Below are 16191 nucleotides of genomic sequence, written 5' to 3'. Positions count from 1 at the left end.
CCCCAAACCCACCAGAGACACCCCCTGGTGTCAAGAAGCCACCCACTCCGTGACTCGTTAGGCTTTTGTCCTGAATCGGCAGAAGAGTGTCTAGGCTGCTCTTTCCAACATCATCGGCCCATGGAGCTGCAGGCCGGTGACAGCTGAGCCATCACCCCCCCCCCACCTGGTCATGAGGGATCAGACTGGCCTCCCCCACCCACGCACACACTCACGCACGCATGCACACACGCTTCCTGGTGGGGAGGCTTGATGTTCTTGTTGTCACCTGTAACTGGCTATCCACGAGCCCCTGAGTCATTCACCACACCTGAGCTGATGAGCATCAATGGCTCCAGGTGGCAGCTGGGCTCAGGAGGGCAGCCGGGCCAGCGCCGCCTGGCACCTCGAGAGGGGAAGGGACATGGGGCAGAGATCACGCCCGAGCAATGGACTCATAAAAGCTCTGCACCTCATCTCCCCCATCAGCTACCTGCACCCCTATCTCTCCCTGTCTGCTCTGGAGAAGCCCCGAGTAAAGACCACCGTCACCCCTGAGGCCCCAAGGCCCTCAGCTCCACTGCTGACCTGATACTGTCATGAGGAGACAAGCCACCCGGCCGCACAGCCCCGCAGGTGCTCTGGGAAGTTCCGGGGGACGGGGTGGGGGCTACCAGTGGGAGACCTTGGAACTAGAAACTGACCATTCCTGACCCCAAGCAAAACAAGACAGGACCAAGCTGCAACGTCACCCAGAACTGCAAAGGCCTGACCCCCAAGTCCCTCCTTTACCAAGCAAACAAACCTGCAGGTTTGGGGGGCTACGCTGGGCTGACTCCTTGCCTGTGGCCCCTCCCAGCTTCCCTCCAATAAACCCACTTTGGCTCTCAGAGATGCGGGTCTCCACTACACTTCTATCAATCTGACTGTCCCGCTTTGGCCCCAGCTAAGCCCACATGTCACGGGTATGTGCAGGGCCCAGGCCGAGAGGAGCACAGAGCAGCCCAGCCTCTGGTCCGTCCCTGGGATTTTGCCAGGGCTGCCAGAGAGCAGTTACGACCGCTTCTGGGAGCTTCTTCTTTTTCAAAAGTCTTATCTATTTACCAATGAGAAAGAGAGAGACTGAGGACCAGAGGACTCAAGCACCTGCAGTGCCAGGGATGGAACCTGGCACCTCACTCACACGAGTTCATAGCTAGACCCACGGCACCACCTCCTGGGCCACCCAGCCTCTGGAGTCTCAGGTCAGACTGGAGTTGCTGTGACCCTCCTCGCTCCACATGGGCAGAGTCTGACGGAAGATGATGCCATGCAGAGGAAGACAGCTGGAGACAATTCTGATGATGGGATCCCCTGGGGGCAGCCATGCCTGACGCTGTTACTCCCTTTCTCCCTCTGAGGAATCTGACTGGGCTCTTTGCTCACAATCCAGAGGGTCTTTAGGAACATGGAGATACTCAGGCCTCTGACCTTCTGCATCTTCAACACAAACGCCTGAGCTCTGTAGGCTGTGGAGAGGAAGAGCGGGTGTGGACAAGACACAGGGCTATGGGCAAGGGGGTCTTTCAGCACATGCGCAAGGAGGCAGTGTGACCAGCAGGATGTGTCTCCAGAAACTCATGAAGAAATGCCACGGGATGAATGTACACTTTGTCCCTGGTCCCCTGGCCCCTGGGCAGGACATGAGCTCTGAGAACGGCTCCCCCAGGAGCTTCTGGGGCCGGTCATTTCTCACTGCGACACTTCTTGCACTGCTGGTTACTTTACCGCCGCCTCCAGCTCTGCTCACTTCCCGGAAGTGGGCAGGTCTCTGGGTGCCGATGCAATCTTTACTAAAAGCCCACGGTTAGCCAGACTACACAGAAATTTTCCAAATGACTTTCTTTTCATCCCTAAGAAGAGCAGCCTCGTTTATAGCAGGGACTTGGGAGACATGCATCTCCCAGCCTGCTCGCCTGTCCTTCCGGTGACAAAGGACTTTGGCTCCCAGGGGAGGGGAGGAGGGAGCCCCATCGTCCCCAGAACCTCCAGCTGAAGTCACAGCATCAGGTGGGGTGCATGTGGGATGGACTAAAGTGACTAAAGGAGCATTCTAGACTCATGCTTCTGTCTTCGTCATTATTACATTCTCCTTGTTTTCCTTGTGACTTGAGAAACAGCCCAAATGCAAACATGGCAAAGGGCCCTGGAAGGACCCAGAGCTCCAGACCCCGGGCAGGGAACCAGGAATCACAGTTCCCGGCCTTCCAAAAGCCAGGCCTGCAGGGTGGGCCCAGACACCCCTTCTCCTGTGGCTCAGAAGCCTGAACCCCTTGGTTCCCCACCTCCATGTGACAGGGCTGGTCCCAGGGTCCTGCTGGACCCCTCAGTTTACTCCAGCACAGGAAGAAGAGACATGGGACAAGCTAAAGTCCCTCCCATGGCCACCATGAGGGGCCAGGCTGGTGATGTGGGGTTTGGGGGAGCTGGCCAGGGGCAGTATGACAGCATCTCTATCACCCCTGGACTCACCCATAGCCAGCTGGGGCTGATGGTCATTAATAACGACAGTTGGCTCCAGCAGGGCGGCAAGCTGCCTCTCCTCTACCCTTGACAAGCCTGACCGTGGACTCAGCCCCTCTCCCCCCAGGACTCCCTGAAGCCAGCTTCCGGTGCAGCAGGATGGCTGCTCTGCTGCCTCCTGGGACCCTGTTTCTGCTTCTTGTGTTTCTTCCCTCTCCCCTTCCTCTTCCACGAAGAAAAATATTTTCAAAAGAACAGACTCTTGGTCCAGAAGAGCTGGTCAGGGGGTCAGTGGACACCATCCTGGTTTCCTGTGCCATTCTTTACTATTACAGTTCACCCTGTCGAACCCAGCTCTCTCCTCGGAGGCCGCCCCCCCGCCCCCCGCTACCTTCCAGGCCTCGATGAGGGGCCGATTCTGACCTTACCATCATTGTTTCAGTTTCATTACACAGAGAGTTCTTCCGATGTGTGAATAGGATTAAATTTATAGAAATTCAATTTCCATTTGGCTTTTTAGGAACAGATGTCTCACACAGCCAAGCCACCACTCTTATCTGTCGGGCGTCTGAAGTGATGGTTTATGGGCTCCTGCTGCTCCCTCCTGGCACACTCCCCACTTAGCCCCTTCTGACCTGGATCTGCTGAAAACACTCTGGGCACCTGGCCACCAAATCCAATGGCCTGTCTCTCAGTGTCCCCTGCCTCCACCTCCCTGAGTCACAGGAGGCTGCCACACAACCTGTTCTTCCTCTAGCCCTCAAAGCCCCAGCGCTGTGGTCTCTGCCCATGATCGACTCACCCCAGCTTGCTCCTGAACATCCCAAAGTGTCTGTTTCCCTCAAAGGCAAAGCTGCTCAGCAGACGAGTGCCCCTCCCCAGCCCACAGCCTCCCCATTCACATCTCCGTGAAAGACCCGCCGCCTGCCGTGCTCACAGCCTCCTCCAAACCATCACCAAGCAGCATGGTGCACCTCTCTGGACGACATCCTCAGCTCACCCCCTCCCTCCACACATGTGGGCTGGCACTATTTCTGTCTGTTACTGTGACTCTGGGACCCCCAACATGGCATCTGGCACTGGAGAAACAATAATATGGGCTCACAGGCAAAAAAAAAGTGAGCAGGCAGGCCCCACCTACCAACCTGTGAAACTGAGGCTTGAGGAAGTGACTGGCACAAGGCCACCCCCATGGAACGAGCTTCACTGAGCCCAGGGGCGACTCCGGCATCCATGCCACCTCAGCCCTAAACACCAGGAAGGGTGTGCCCGAGCTCGCCTGCCCGAGGCCCGCCTCACCTGAGAGCACCGTGAAGACGGCTGCGAAGGCGTTGAGCTTGAGCCCGTCGATGACATTGCTGGAGTGGAAGAGCTCGAGACACATGAGGCTGAAGCCAACCACCAGCAGGAGGATGTAGAGCACTTCAGAGACCACGGACAGCCACAGGACCCCTGTGTGAGAGAGAGGAGAGGCCGTGAGGGGGGGAGGCAGGCACCGGACGCTCCCTGAGGCCACCGCATCCACTCCTGAGGGGAACAAGTCACTTGGGAATTGACCTCCCTCCTGGGTGGGTCCGGATTAGGTACGACCATCTCAGTCACCCCGTCCGTCATCAGGGCGGCTCAGGAAGCCAGGCCTATGCCAACAGGGCTATGGCACTCCTGGGGTGGCATGTGACCTGTAAGTGGGTCCATTCAGATTAGAGGCGGTTGGAGGAGAGACTTTGTCATTCCTTTTGTAACCTCATAGCTACCAGGGCCGTTTGTTCTGGAATTTTTTTTGTCTGAGTCCAGTGGGTCTGTGTGAGCTATGGGCATCCAGACTCACTCACAAGTGTATCTCGCCTGCTGTCAAAGGACACACACCTGCACTGTCAGCTGCCCTGTACCCCCATCCCGTTTTTCTCCAGAAAACCACCAGTTTCAACCTCGTGCTTCTGCTGGGAGCCACCACTTTCTGCTGTGGCCCTGCCCCCTAGTTGATTGGCTCGGTGGAATCATGTGACCCAAGCCAGCCAATCAACATCCTTCACTAGGAACCCTGCAGGGAAATCGCGGAAGTAGCCGAAGAGAGGCTTGGAGGAGGGTTGGGGCCTCCACCAGTGTGCGCTCTGGGTTGGCTGCTCCTGACAACAGTGCTGCCCCAGTGCTTTGGCTGGTTAAGCCTTTCTTACGTTGCCCAAAATAGCACAGCTCCCTTCCCCTTCAGATTGGTCCCACCTGGATTACCATTATTTGCCAGCTAGTTTTGGGGATGTAGCCTGCTCTCCCACCCCACGTTATTTCCCCTTCTCCTTCCATGGTTATCTAGGTTGCCAGTTATATTTGCCTTCTTTTCTTCCTCCCCCTACGACTGGTACATGCACTGCCAGAGATCTAACTGGGAACCTCAGGCAAGGAAGCCCAATACCCCGCCGGCTGAGCCATTTCCCCAGCAGCCGGCCAGGACTCTATTTTGGAGAGCCCCTTCCCCCGCAGCCTGCAGTTCCATGGCAGCTGCCCCATGAAGTGGCCAACCAAGAGTTCCACGTCTCCGCAGATGACTCAGATCGTTAGTGCTGGGGTAAACCTCGCTAAGCCTCAGCTTCTCTACCTGGTGAAGATTTTTCTTGTGGTACCGATACGCTACAAGGATTCCGTTGCACAGCAATGAAAAGAGTTTGTGAGAGCTCTGTTCATGGGCATTTGTTGTAGGAGAGAAGCTTGGCGAGGACCAGGGATAGAATCCAGGGCTCTTGAGTGAGGTAAAGAGAAAAGACAGAGTCAAGAAGGAGAAGCAGGCCTGGGAGGTGGTTCCGAGAGTGGAGTGTATGCTCTGTAATCCTGAGGCCCAAGGTGGATCCCAGAACTGCGAGTGGGCAGAGCAGTGCTCTGGTCAGAGTGTCTCTGTCTCTCTGTCTCTCCCTCTCTCTCTTTGCAAATAAGTTGAATAGAAGAGGGAGACGTGGTGGGGAATTATACAGATGCAGTCTTTGCCCTCAGGTTTTGCCACTTCCTGCGATATTCTCGCAGTGCCCTTTTCAACCAATCCTGTCCTGACACGTCACTCCTAGTTGTTGCCCTATAAAGCCCTCCCACTTCCGCTCTCTCTCTCTCTTGCCCAGTGGTGAGGTAGCGGGGGATGGCCATTTTTTCGGCTGACTCCACGTGGCCTGAACCACCCGTCTGACCCAACAATAAAGGTTTGTGTTCCCTCTTTGCTCCAGATCTCCTCTCTCTCTTCTCTGCGTGCAGCTTGACACCTGGCGCCCAACGTGTCCCGCACTCATGCCCCGCTGGGTGGCCCGGCCTAAGGTCCAGAAAAGCTGCCCAGACACAGGTAAGTGGCAGCCGCCTGACTCTGTGGCCCCACGTTTCCCCCCACCATGGGATTTTTTCCACTTTATGAGGAGGCGTCCCAGACATTCTATTCTTTTCTCATGGGACAGGCTCTCGATCTCAAAAAGGTTAAGAGACCCTGAGGCTGAGATACAAGAGTTAAAGGATATGTTCTCGGTGCTTACACCCTAAGCCTTCTGCAGTCTGCCCCAAGAGTTCTGCTTCTGCAGACATGTGTTCGGTTTCTCTGGTAACCACTACAGTGGCTCCCACTTCCGTGACTCCTCCCCCACGCTGATACCTCGCCATTAAGAGACCTTGAGGCTGAGATACAAAAGTTAAAAGAGATGTTCTTGCGCTTAACCACCCTAATTCCTCTACAGTTTGCCCCAAGAGTTCTCTTCCGGCAGCTCCAACGGCTGGGTGTCGAGCTGTGCTGCAGAGAAGAGAGGAGATCCGGAGCAAAGAGGGAACACAAATCTTTATTGTTGGGTCAGATGGGTGGCTCAGGCCACGTGGAGTCAGCCAAAATAATGGCCGTCCCCCACTACCTCACCACCGGGCGAGAAAGAGAGAAAGAAAGAGAGGAAGTAGGAGGGCTTTATAGAGAGAGGAAGTAGGAGGGCTTTATAGGGCAATAACCAGGAGTGACGTGTCGGGACAGGATTGGTTGAAAAGGGCACTGTGAGAATATCGCAGGAAGTGGCAAAACCTGAGGGCAAAGACTGCATCTGTATAATTCCCCAACAGAAAAGTGGAATTGTGGTCATATATAAGATTTATGATTGATGCTTTCTGCACGCTGCTTACCTTCCAAACCACATTAATTGTGCAGTTTGAGTAAGACCCAGGCTTTCTTAAAATTAATTTTCTTCTGTCATCACTGGGCTTCACTGCTCTGAGCTGAGTTTTCCAGACACACACAGAGAGACGGAGGGAGAGAAGATCACAACTTGGAATCCTCCTCCAGTGCAGAGAGGGCTGGGCTTGAACCTGGGTTGTGCACATGGCTAAGCAAGCACGTTCCCCTGGTGAGCTATACCTCCAGTCCTGGGTCTCACTGCAGAATGGCCTGGGGCCCAGGTTTGGCTGGCTCCATCTGACACATGACCCCAGTCAGCTCCATCTGAGTAGTTAAATCTTGGATTTTTCTGGAACTGTTGGAATAGAAAATTCCTTCCCATTGGGTCTGAGGCTGGGAGGATGGATGCATGGATGGATGCATGGATAAGCCAGAATGGCCAAGTTACCAGGCCTTCCCGAGAGCAGTGCCAGTGCTGAGGGAGGAAGCCAGAGCTGAGAGTAAGGAAGCTCATGTCTGATGAGATAATTTGCGCCTGTGCCCCTTGACACAGCCAGTCTGAAGCCACCAGTCCCTGGCTCGCCAGTCCCAGCAACCAAGTCATTTCTTATCTTTACCGAGTCAGGCTGATTTCTATCACCTACAATCGAGAAGCCTGATCTGCTGCTTCTCTGTTTACTGAAAACATGTTTCAGAAGCTGTCAGATTCGTCCTCCCTGCCTCTCTGCCTTTTGCGCAAACTGTTCCTTTCACCTGGGATGTCCTCGGGACATCGGATGTACACGGTTTAGAGAATGAAGCAACAGACAGCAGGCTCGGAATTTCCCAGCCCTTCTCTGCTCCCTGACTTCAGAATCTGGCTTCTCCAACACCCGCTGCTATGCCCAGCACTACGGGGCTCTCAGCAAACCGGAAGAACTTTCCCCTTTTCTCTTTTTCTTTTTTGTTCCCTCCCCACTTCCCCAAATATTGCATCTCCTGGGCTATCCTTTGGATTTTTTGTAGGAAAATGATGTGCTCTTGGCAGCCTGGGTGTTGTTCAAACAAACACCCTTTGGCACTGCACACTCTCAGCCTCCGGGGTCCCACGCTGGCTGGAGGCCCACCACCAGTCGGAGGGGAGGGAGGCAAGAGAGGCCAGGATGCTGCGCCCATGGGGTGCGCGGGCGCCCTGGGGGAGGCGACAGAGCCACAGTCCTCAGCTCCAGCTGTCACTGCCCCGCTGGAGGGTGGCAGCCACCCCTCACCCTGGTGACTCAGCAGCCTTCCCCACAACGCCCCCACTCCCCCTGAGAGGTGTGCTCATCCCTGCCATGTGGCCCTGGGCCAAGCCTCCGCGCCTCCTAGCAGCAAGCCTGGCTCTGCACTCTCAGTTTTGGAGGGAGGAGGGCATTTGTGGGGGGTGCTCCGGAAGACCCAGCCACGGAGAAGCAGGCTCCGGTCTCCCAGCTGCCTGGCTGGGCTTATTTATGACTCTTATTGCTGCCAGATTTATGTCCCTGCCTTCCCACTGGACTCGGAGCATCTATCTGAAAGTTGCAGCCCACCCAGGCCAAGGAAATTGATACAGAGAAGCAGCAGCAATGCAGTGGGGAGGGGCCGGTTCCAGCAGAGTCAAAGCCAGGGCCCCAACTAGGAGGCATTCAGCATGTGTTGTGTCCCACGGCCCTGCCAGAAGCCAGTTTCTCACTCACCCCTCTGTTATAGTTTCTGTCTTGGGGGGCAGTACTCTTGGGCAGCTGGAGTCACTCAGAAAGTACCTGGAAATGTCCATTTCCCTCTGTGTGATGCCAGCAGCCAGAGGCCCTGGCATGCACCCTGCAGGGTGTTACCATACGGTGTCTGGGTTCGACCCCCAAAACTTGCACAGGGCAAGGTGTGCAGCCTACACAGTGAGCTACATCCCAGCCCATCTTGCACCAGTCCTGCACACGAAGGTGCTCCCAGGGGAGAGGGGGAGCGAGTTGGGGCAGCAGGCGAACACGCAGGCACTCACTGCCACCTCTCATTCGCCCTGGCCCCCTGAGCCCATGCCCCCCTTCCCCAGCAGCCCTCACCCAGAAGGGTACAGGGATGAGGGAATGCTGGGAGGCACTGGATTCCCACAGGGAGGAGTTGTGTTCTGAGCTCTGCACTGCCTTGCAGCCTCTGAATCAAAGAGTGAGAAAGCACTTCCCTCTCCCTCCCTCCCCCCATTCTTTTTTTTTTAATATTTTATTGATTTATTAATGAGAGAGATAGGAAGAGAGAGAAAGAACGAGACATCACTCGGGCACATGTGCTTCTGGGGATCGAACTCAGGACCTCATGCTTGAGAGTCCAAAGCTTTATCACTACACCACCTTCCGGACCACCCTCCCCCCATTCTTACCACCTCAATCAAGAGTCTCTATTTATTTAGTGCTAAATGTGTCCTAACATCTTCCTCACACTTGGAAATTGTTCAGACAAGGCCAGGCTAGGGCTGAGTCCTCAGCCAGACAGGCAGACAGACACAGGAGAATCTTTGGACGGCAACCTTCGCTGCTTCTCCACCATCCTTAGCCTCCTCTCTGCCACCCAGGCCACCTCCCTCTGGTGCAGGGAGTGACTCCTCAGGGCTGAGGCCAGGCTCTAGTAAACCCCCCCCCCCCCCCCGCCCCAGGCTCCCATCAGCGGTGGGAAACACCAGTCAGCAGACCTGAAGGGGAGAAGAGAAGGATTCTGCTCAGCCCCTCCCTGTGTGGGGCCGGATCCCAAACCACGCACCCCTCCCACCTCCCAAGGCTCCCACCTCTCTGGGGTTCCTGATGCAGACACGACCCTCCCAGGCTCCAAAGCACTGTGCCCACCACGCGGCCTGCCCAAGATGCCCAGAGCAGGCTCTGTCCAGCACCTTGGTGTGTGGCACTGAGGTTCATGGAGGCCCTGCAGGCTTTCACAGAAGCTGTTACCATCACTTGAATGACCTAAGAACAAAAGTACTCAGACTAAGGGGTGTCTACTGGAGAAAACTCTCTTTTTTTTCCCAGATAGAAAGATTAGGGGGCTGGGTGGTGGTACACCTAGTTAAGTGCATGTAATACTAAGTGCAAGGGCCCACACAAGGATCCAGGTTCAAGCCCCCTGCTTCCCACCTGCAGACGGAACATTCATGAGCAGGGAAGTGTTCTCTTTCTTTCTCCCTCTCTATCTCCCCCCCTCAATATCTCTCTGTCCTGTCCAATAAATGGAAAAAATGGCTGCCAGGAGCAGTGGGTTCATAGTGCTGGCACTGAGCCCCAGTGATAACCCTGGAGAGGAAAGGAAGGAAGGAAGGAAGGAAGGAAGGAAGGAAGGAAGGAAGGAAGGAAGGAAGGAAGGAAAGAAAAGGAGGCTAGCACACCAGGTTAATTTCACATAGTGCAAAGTGCAAGGACCCACTCAAGGATCCCAATTCAAGCCCCCGGCTCCCCACCTGTGGGGGGGGTCGCTTCACGAGCAGTGAAGTGGGTCTGCAGGTGTCTTTCTCTCTCTCCCCCTCTCTATTTTCCCTTTCTCTCTGCCCTATCTAATAAAATGAGGGGAAAAAAGCCTCCAGAAACAGTGGATTCATCATAGTCAGGTACCAAGCCCCAACGATAACCCTGGAGGCAAAAAAGAAAGAATAAAGAAAAAAAAAAAAAGGAAGAAAGATAGATTAAGGCAGAAAGGCAAATAAAGTGAGTGAAACCATCATGCCAAAGCTTCCTACAATGCGGTGGTGGCCGGGCTCAAACCCGGGTCCCGTTCATGGTGAAGCAGTGCACAATCCAAGTGAGCTCTTTTGCCAGCCCTGGAGAAAACTCTCTTGTGCCCGAGAGCAAACATTGAGAACATCTCGTTCTGTGGTGGGAGTCACCTGCTCCTCATCGTTCAAGACCCCCTCCTCACTCTTCTCGAGGTCCCGAAGCCTCTCCCCACCTCCTGAGCTTAGCAATAAAGACATTCAGTCTGCCCCATTTACTTAAGAATTTACAGCCATGTGGATTCTCCATATGTATGTAATTAGATTTGTTCTTCTTCTCCTACTAATCTGTCCGATGCTGATTTGTTTGCTCTACCAGCCCAAGAGGAATATCCAGGCTGGGGGGTAGGGGCAGAGAATTCTGGAGCCAAGAGAGTTTCTTACCCTTCTCACAACTCTGCCAGAACTTCGTTTATTCAAGGGCCTTCACTGGAGCTGGGTAGGGAAATTCAGTTTCTGGCAGGACCCTCACTGACAACACACCACGTTTCTTTCTTAACGGCTTATTTCACAAGAGACAGGCGCAGAGAGTGAACAAGAGTATCACTCTGGCACATGTGATGCTGGGGATTGAACTCGAGACCTCTTGCTAGAGAGTCCAGTGCTTTATCCAGTGCGCCACCAACCCCTTCCAGGTGACACCTGGAAAAGGCCCATTGCCTCAGGGGACGGCAGATGCAAGCCTCTTAGACAGGCCACAAGTGGCCTGCTTTGCAGCCGAGCCCCATGGAGCTCCTGGGGCTGAGGAGATGCAATGATTTCTCCTCAGATGTGAGGCCCGTGGGGTCACAGCTAATCCTGTGAGTGGCACTTTTTGCCTTTTTAAGAATCAGCTTCATGTGGCCAACTCTGACACTCCATGGATGGAACTGAGAGGTTTGCAAGAGAAATTTCCCATTCACCTCCACCCGGCCTTGGCTAGGATGGGGTCCAGGGTGAGCTCATGGCTGGGAACTGGGAATTAGAAACTGGGAACTGGGTCCCGGGAGTGTGACCTGGGACTGGGGCCTTACCCTTGGTACCTCAGTTCATTATGCCCGTACGAACGTGTGTAGAGCAGCCTGGCAGGTAGCAAGTAGATAAGGCGTTGGACTCTCAAGTGTGAGGTGCTGTGTTCGATCCCTGACACTGCATGTGCCGGGGCAATGCTCTGGCCTCTCTCCCCCACTCCTCCCTCTCTGTCTTTTTTTCCTTTTCTCATTAATAAATAAAATATTTTGTAAGGAAAAAAAAAAAAACAGAATGGATATGAGTGTTGTGTGGCACAACAGCTGGAAAGCCCACACGCCTGGCATCTGGAGAGCGCTCCAGAAAGCGGAGTATTAATTACAGTCACTGCTAACGAGCCAAAGCTGAGCAATTATGATCCTGACAAGAAGCAGCGAGGCTGAGGGGTCAAGAGCAGGGGGCAGGCCGCCTCCCCGATCTGCCTGTTTCCACCCAGCCAGCTACCTGTTCCCTCTGAAGTTCAGTGTATCTGCTTGCCAACCGTTTGCAAGGACAGAGGGAGCATGCGCTCCCCGGACTGTGGTGAGAGAGCCAGGTGGGTGGATCCATGTGCACAGGGCACAGGCAGTGCCTGGTGCCCGGCGTGTGGCATCGGTGCTCAGGGTGACAGTTATTGCTGCTGCTGTTGTAACTCCTGAGGTGGGTGGGGACCGGCAGCCCAGAGCACGTGCCTCTCAGCCACTGGACAAACAACTGTCACAAACGTGTGTGAAATCCCAGGATGCAGCGGCATCACAAACGTCCCCCTCACCCACCCCCCCACCGTCCATCAGTTTCGTGTGTCAAATCGGTAAGTCACGCGGCTGCTCCTGGCTGTGGGCTCAGTGGCACACCCCCTGGAAGCGGCATGTTAAATCATGTAAATGATGCTGACTGGGACCTCTGGGGCGGGAGCCAAGCCCTGACAGCTGCTGCTCGCGAAATGTCAAAACCAGGACCGGCAGCTCAGAGGCAGGGCTAGGGTGGGGCTGGGAGAATGGGGGTGGGAGGTGGAAGGAGGGACTTGGGGGTGGTCGAGCCACCAGCCAGCCATCTTCAGATGAGAAGTTAAGACTGAGGGAGGGGGTTACACAGAACTCTAGCAGGGGGGCAGGTTCTGACAGGGGGCCACATCCTGGCTGTTTAGTGCCACTGAACTGGAGTTGGGAAGGTGTCTTGCAGTCACTGGCATTGGGAAACAGAGATGGGGGGGTGGGCATCCCAAGAGGAGCTGTAGTGGGACCACAGGCTGGTGGCCACATGACACACCAGCAGCCCAACACCCTAGCCCCTCCAGGAGGCCTCTGAGTCTCTGTGGGCCTCAGTTTCCCTCCAAGGCAAACAAGTGGGTTCTCAAGCGAGCTACCAACAGGCCAAATACAGCCCTCAGAAATGTCTTGTTTGGCCCACACAGTATTTTAAAAATATCTGAATTCATTATCGGCATTTAAAAATAGGAGGTTTCACATTTAAAACGGGGAAAAAAATCCAGATTTCTGGATTTGGTTGCAAAGGGGCTGGACGCAGTGACACAGGACCCTGTGACCTGGCTGAGCTTGGCTGTCCCCTCCCAAAGCCAAGTGACCTGGGGAGCACAGAACCCCCCCACCCCAGCCCTCATCATCCCCCCGTGGTTCCTGCCAAGCTCCCCTGAGCACTGGGGTTCAGGTCCACATGCATGTCCACCTTGGGAGCAGAGAAGCCTCTGAACATTCCCTCCCTCCCTCCCTCCCAGGAAAGTGCTGTTCCTTTAAGTTCCTTCTTGATGTCTAGCAAGCACCAAGCCACCCTACCCGTGAGGGTGCCTATTTTTCAGAGTTAGATGAAAGGGAAAGGCACTTGATGCCCCAAAACAGGTCCAAACTGGTTTGCCAGCCCAGAACCTGGACTGGGAGTCACTCCAGAGTCGTCTGTCCTCCCAGCCCCACAGCCTTCCCACTCGGCCTGAGAGGGCCCATGGCTGCCCAGCTGCCTGGGCTGCAAATCTCCCTTTAATGAGTCAGAGCCTTTGGGGTTGGGCCAGGGTTGTGCGGAGACCCTCAAAGTTGGGTGACACAGCGCTCGGGACTGAGGAGCTGTGAGGTGCCAGCTGGTGTTGTACCCAGCACACACAGGGTTTCTCTGCTTCCCCAGCTCTTCCGGGGCTCTGGTATTCCAGGAGGGGATACGCCCACACACCAGCAGCAGAAGCAGCCCCTCAGACTCCACCGGGTCTACTGACTTGAGACCCACATTCTAACCTGACTTGGGTGCATGTTTGAGTGTGGGCAGCACAGGTCCAGAAGAGGAGCAAGAAATGGCACCGCTTTCAGGGCCTCTGGTGAGCAGTTCCCAAAGAAACTCACATCCTAATTTCTGAATGTTATGATTATGTTATATGGCAGGAAAGACTCTGATGAAGACTGTGAGATCCGGGCACTAACTCAGACATTCCAGGTGGTCTCACTGTAGTCACAAGGGTACTCCGCTGATCAAGGCAACAGGGGCCTGGGAGGTGGTCTCTGCTAGTAGATAAAGTGCTGGACTCACAAGCATAAGGTCCTGAGTTTGATCTCTGGCAATACATAGCCCAGAGTGGTGCTCTGATTCTCTCTCCCTCATAAATAACTAAATGTGTCTTTTTACAATGAAAGAGGAAAGAGGATCAGAGGCAGGAACAGATGTCACAATGAAAACAGAGACTAGAGTGAGATGGGGCCACAAGCCAAGGAATGCAGGCAGTCTTAGACCCTAGAAAAGGAAGGAGAAAGGCTCTTCCCTGGAGCCTCCAGAACGGAGCTAAGTGCTGTAGACAGCGAGCTCCATGTGCTTCAATCGGGAATTCTGGGACCTACAACTGTAAGATAATAATTTTCTGTTGTCCAGGTTGGCAAAATAGCTCTGCTGGATAGAGTGCCTGACTTATTATGTGCACAACCCATGTCTGAGCCTGGCCCCCCACTGCACTGGAGCGTTGTAGAGTCTTTCTCTCTCTATGTCTCTGCTTCTCTGTCTGAAAAAGTTCACCCAGAGGGGTGAAGCCCCAGTAATTACAAAACACAGACAGGCGGAGGGTAGATAGCATAATGGTTATGCAAACAAGATTCTCATGCCTGAGGTTCCCAAGTCCCAGGTTCCCAAGTTCAATCCCCCACACCACCATAAGCCAGAGCTGAACAGTGCCCTGGTTAAAAAATAAACAAACAACAAAAAAACACACAGATAATTAAATTATAAGTAAATGAGCTAGTGATCATTTGTTAAAGCAGCAATCAGAGACAAATACACCTTCTTTCTCTAAGAACACCTCCTCCTGATTGCCACTCCCAGATGTGTTACTTCCAGCTTTCTGCAGGTCACCCTCCCCCCACACCCTGGTTACAGGTCCATCTCTCTGTTGCCCACATGCACAGCCGGGGACAGCGGATCACTAAGCCTTGGAACTCTGAACTCTGCTTGAGTTAATAATCATAGTGCTATTATTATTAATAATAAATTAATAACAATGCTATGGTCTTAAAAACCGAGAGACCAATGTTACAAAAAGCATTCGTGCCAGAAACTCCTGTGCTGTGAGGTCTCTCTCTCTCAGGCATGAGGCCCCAGCTCTACAAAAAAGAAAGGAAGGAAGGAAGGATGAATCACCTCCTTCTAGAAGCTTCTCTGGGCCATGCCAGTCCTCACTGGGACTCCTAGACAGACCTGAGCAAAGAGGAAGCTTCCCCACCACTTCCAGGAGGGTGGCTGGAGGTTGTAAAACCTGGCACCTGGGGTCAAACCTGTCTGTATCAGACCCTGGACCTTGGTCCAACCCCCCTGAGCCTCCGTCTCTTTGCACTACTCACCTGATGCAATTTCTGGGCAAGTTTATTGCGATCGTGGGTACAAAAGCCCCCCACCCCTGCAGTTCCTGTAACACCACCCCCCCCCCCAGCCCCTTTGTTGTAGATTCCTGGGGAAATGTCAGTGGCTGAGCCCAGTAGCCGCCTCCAGGGGCATGAGGGCATCCACTCCCTGCTCCCAGCACAGAGAGTTCTTCTCGGAGCAGCTTCTCACAACGCCTCGCTGCCCCCAGGGTTCTGTGAGGACTCCATCCCCGTAAGGCAGCAATGACTCTGGCAGGCCTGCCCTTTAGAAATGGCTCTGCTGGAATCCAGAGACGGCCACTGAGCATCTAAGATGTGTCACTGTGACCCTGGCCTTCAGCAGCAGACCACAATCATTTTTCTTTCTCCTGGGTACCCAGAGGCTGGCCCACATGGCTGTGGGCCTGCGGGAGAGGGTGGGGTGGGGCCATGTGTTTGAGGGGAAGAACTGAACTAGCTCAATGGGAGTGTCATGGCCTGGCCAGACCGCAGGAAGCTGAGGCTACAGAGACCAGGATTCAAGGACTAGGGTTCAATCCCCTGCTCCCCGTCTGTAGGGGGGAAGCTTCACGAGTGGTGAAACAGGGCTGCAGATGTCTCTCTGTCTCTCTTCCTTTCTGTCCCCCCTCCCCTCCTACTTTCTGGTTGTCTCTATCCTATAAATAAATAAAGATAACAATACTAATTTTTTTTTTAATGTGAGTGCCCTCAGCTCCCCTCCTTGGCTTCCCAGGTCTCAACAGGTGTCAAGCCACTGTCTCTGCTGTCCCCTCATGCCCCTCATGGTCTTTGCACCAGCTGTGCCCTCTGTCCGGAATGTTCTTTCCTGGCCTGGCTTGACTGCTGGTTTCCCAGCCCCCATATCACAGCAACTAGCCCCACTGCACCTTTAGTCTCTCCTCTTGTTAGATTTCCATCATCCAAAGTGTGTGTGCGTGTGTGTGTGCGTGCGTGCGCGTGCGTGCGCGTGTGTGTGTGCGTGTGTGTGCGTGCGCGTGCGTGTGCGTGCGCGT

General features: G+C 54.4%; 1 protein-coding gene across 5 annotated transcripts in view; it reads right to left on the bottom strand.

The window, feature by feature from the left end:
• The window catches only part of GSG1L (GSG1 like), a 106486-nt gene that overhangs the window by 21470 nt on the left and 68825 nt on the right, over positions 1–16191 (bottom strand). For 4 of the 5 annotated variants that reach the window (XM_060172743.1, XM_060172745.1, XM_060172744.1 and 1 more), the window contains one exon: positions 3781–3933. In XM_060172743.1, coding sequence (XP_060028726.1) covers positions 3781–3933 — 153 coding nt within the window. Of the gene's footprint in view, positions 1–3780; positions 3934–4313; positions 4333–16191 lie in introns of those variants that run through there. The other variant, XM_060172747.1, reaches the window with a different exon arrangement.

Source organism: Erinaceus europaeus, chromosome 15 (genome assembly GCF_950295315.1).
Source record: "Erinaceus europaeus chromosome 15, mEriEur2.1, whole genome shotgun sequence".
Classification (NCBI taxonomy): Eukaryota; Metazoa; Chordata; class Mammalia; order Eulipotyphla; family Erinaceidae; genus Erinaceus; species Erinaceus europaeus.
The sequence above is the reverse complement of the archived record's forward strand: the minus strand, read 5'-3'. Positions and strand labels throughout refer to the sequence as shown.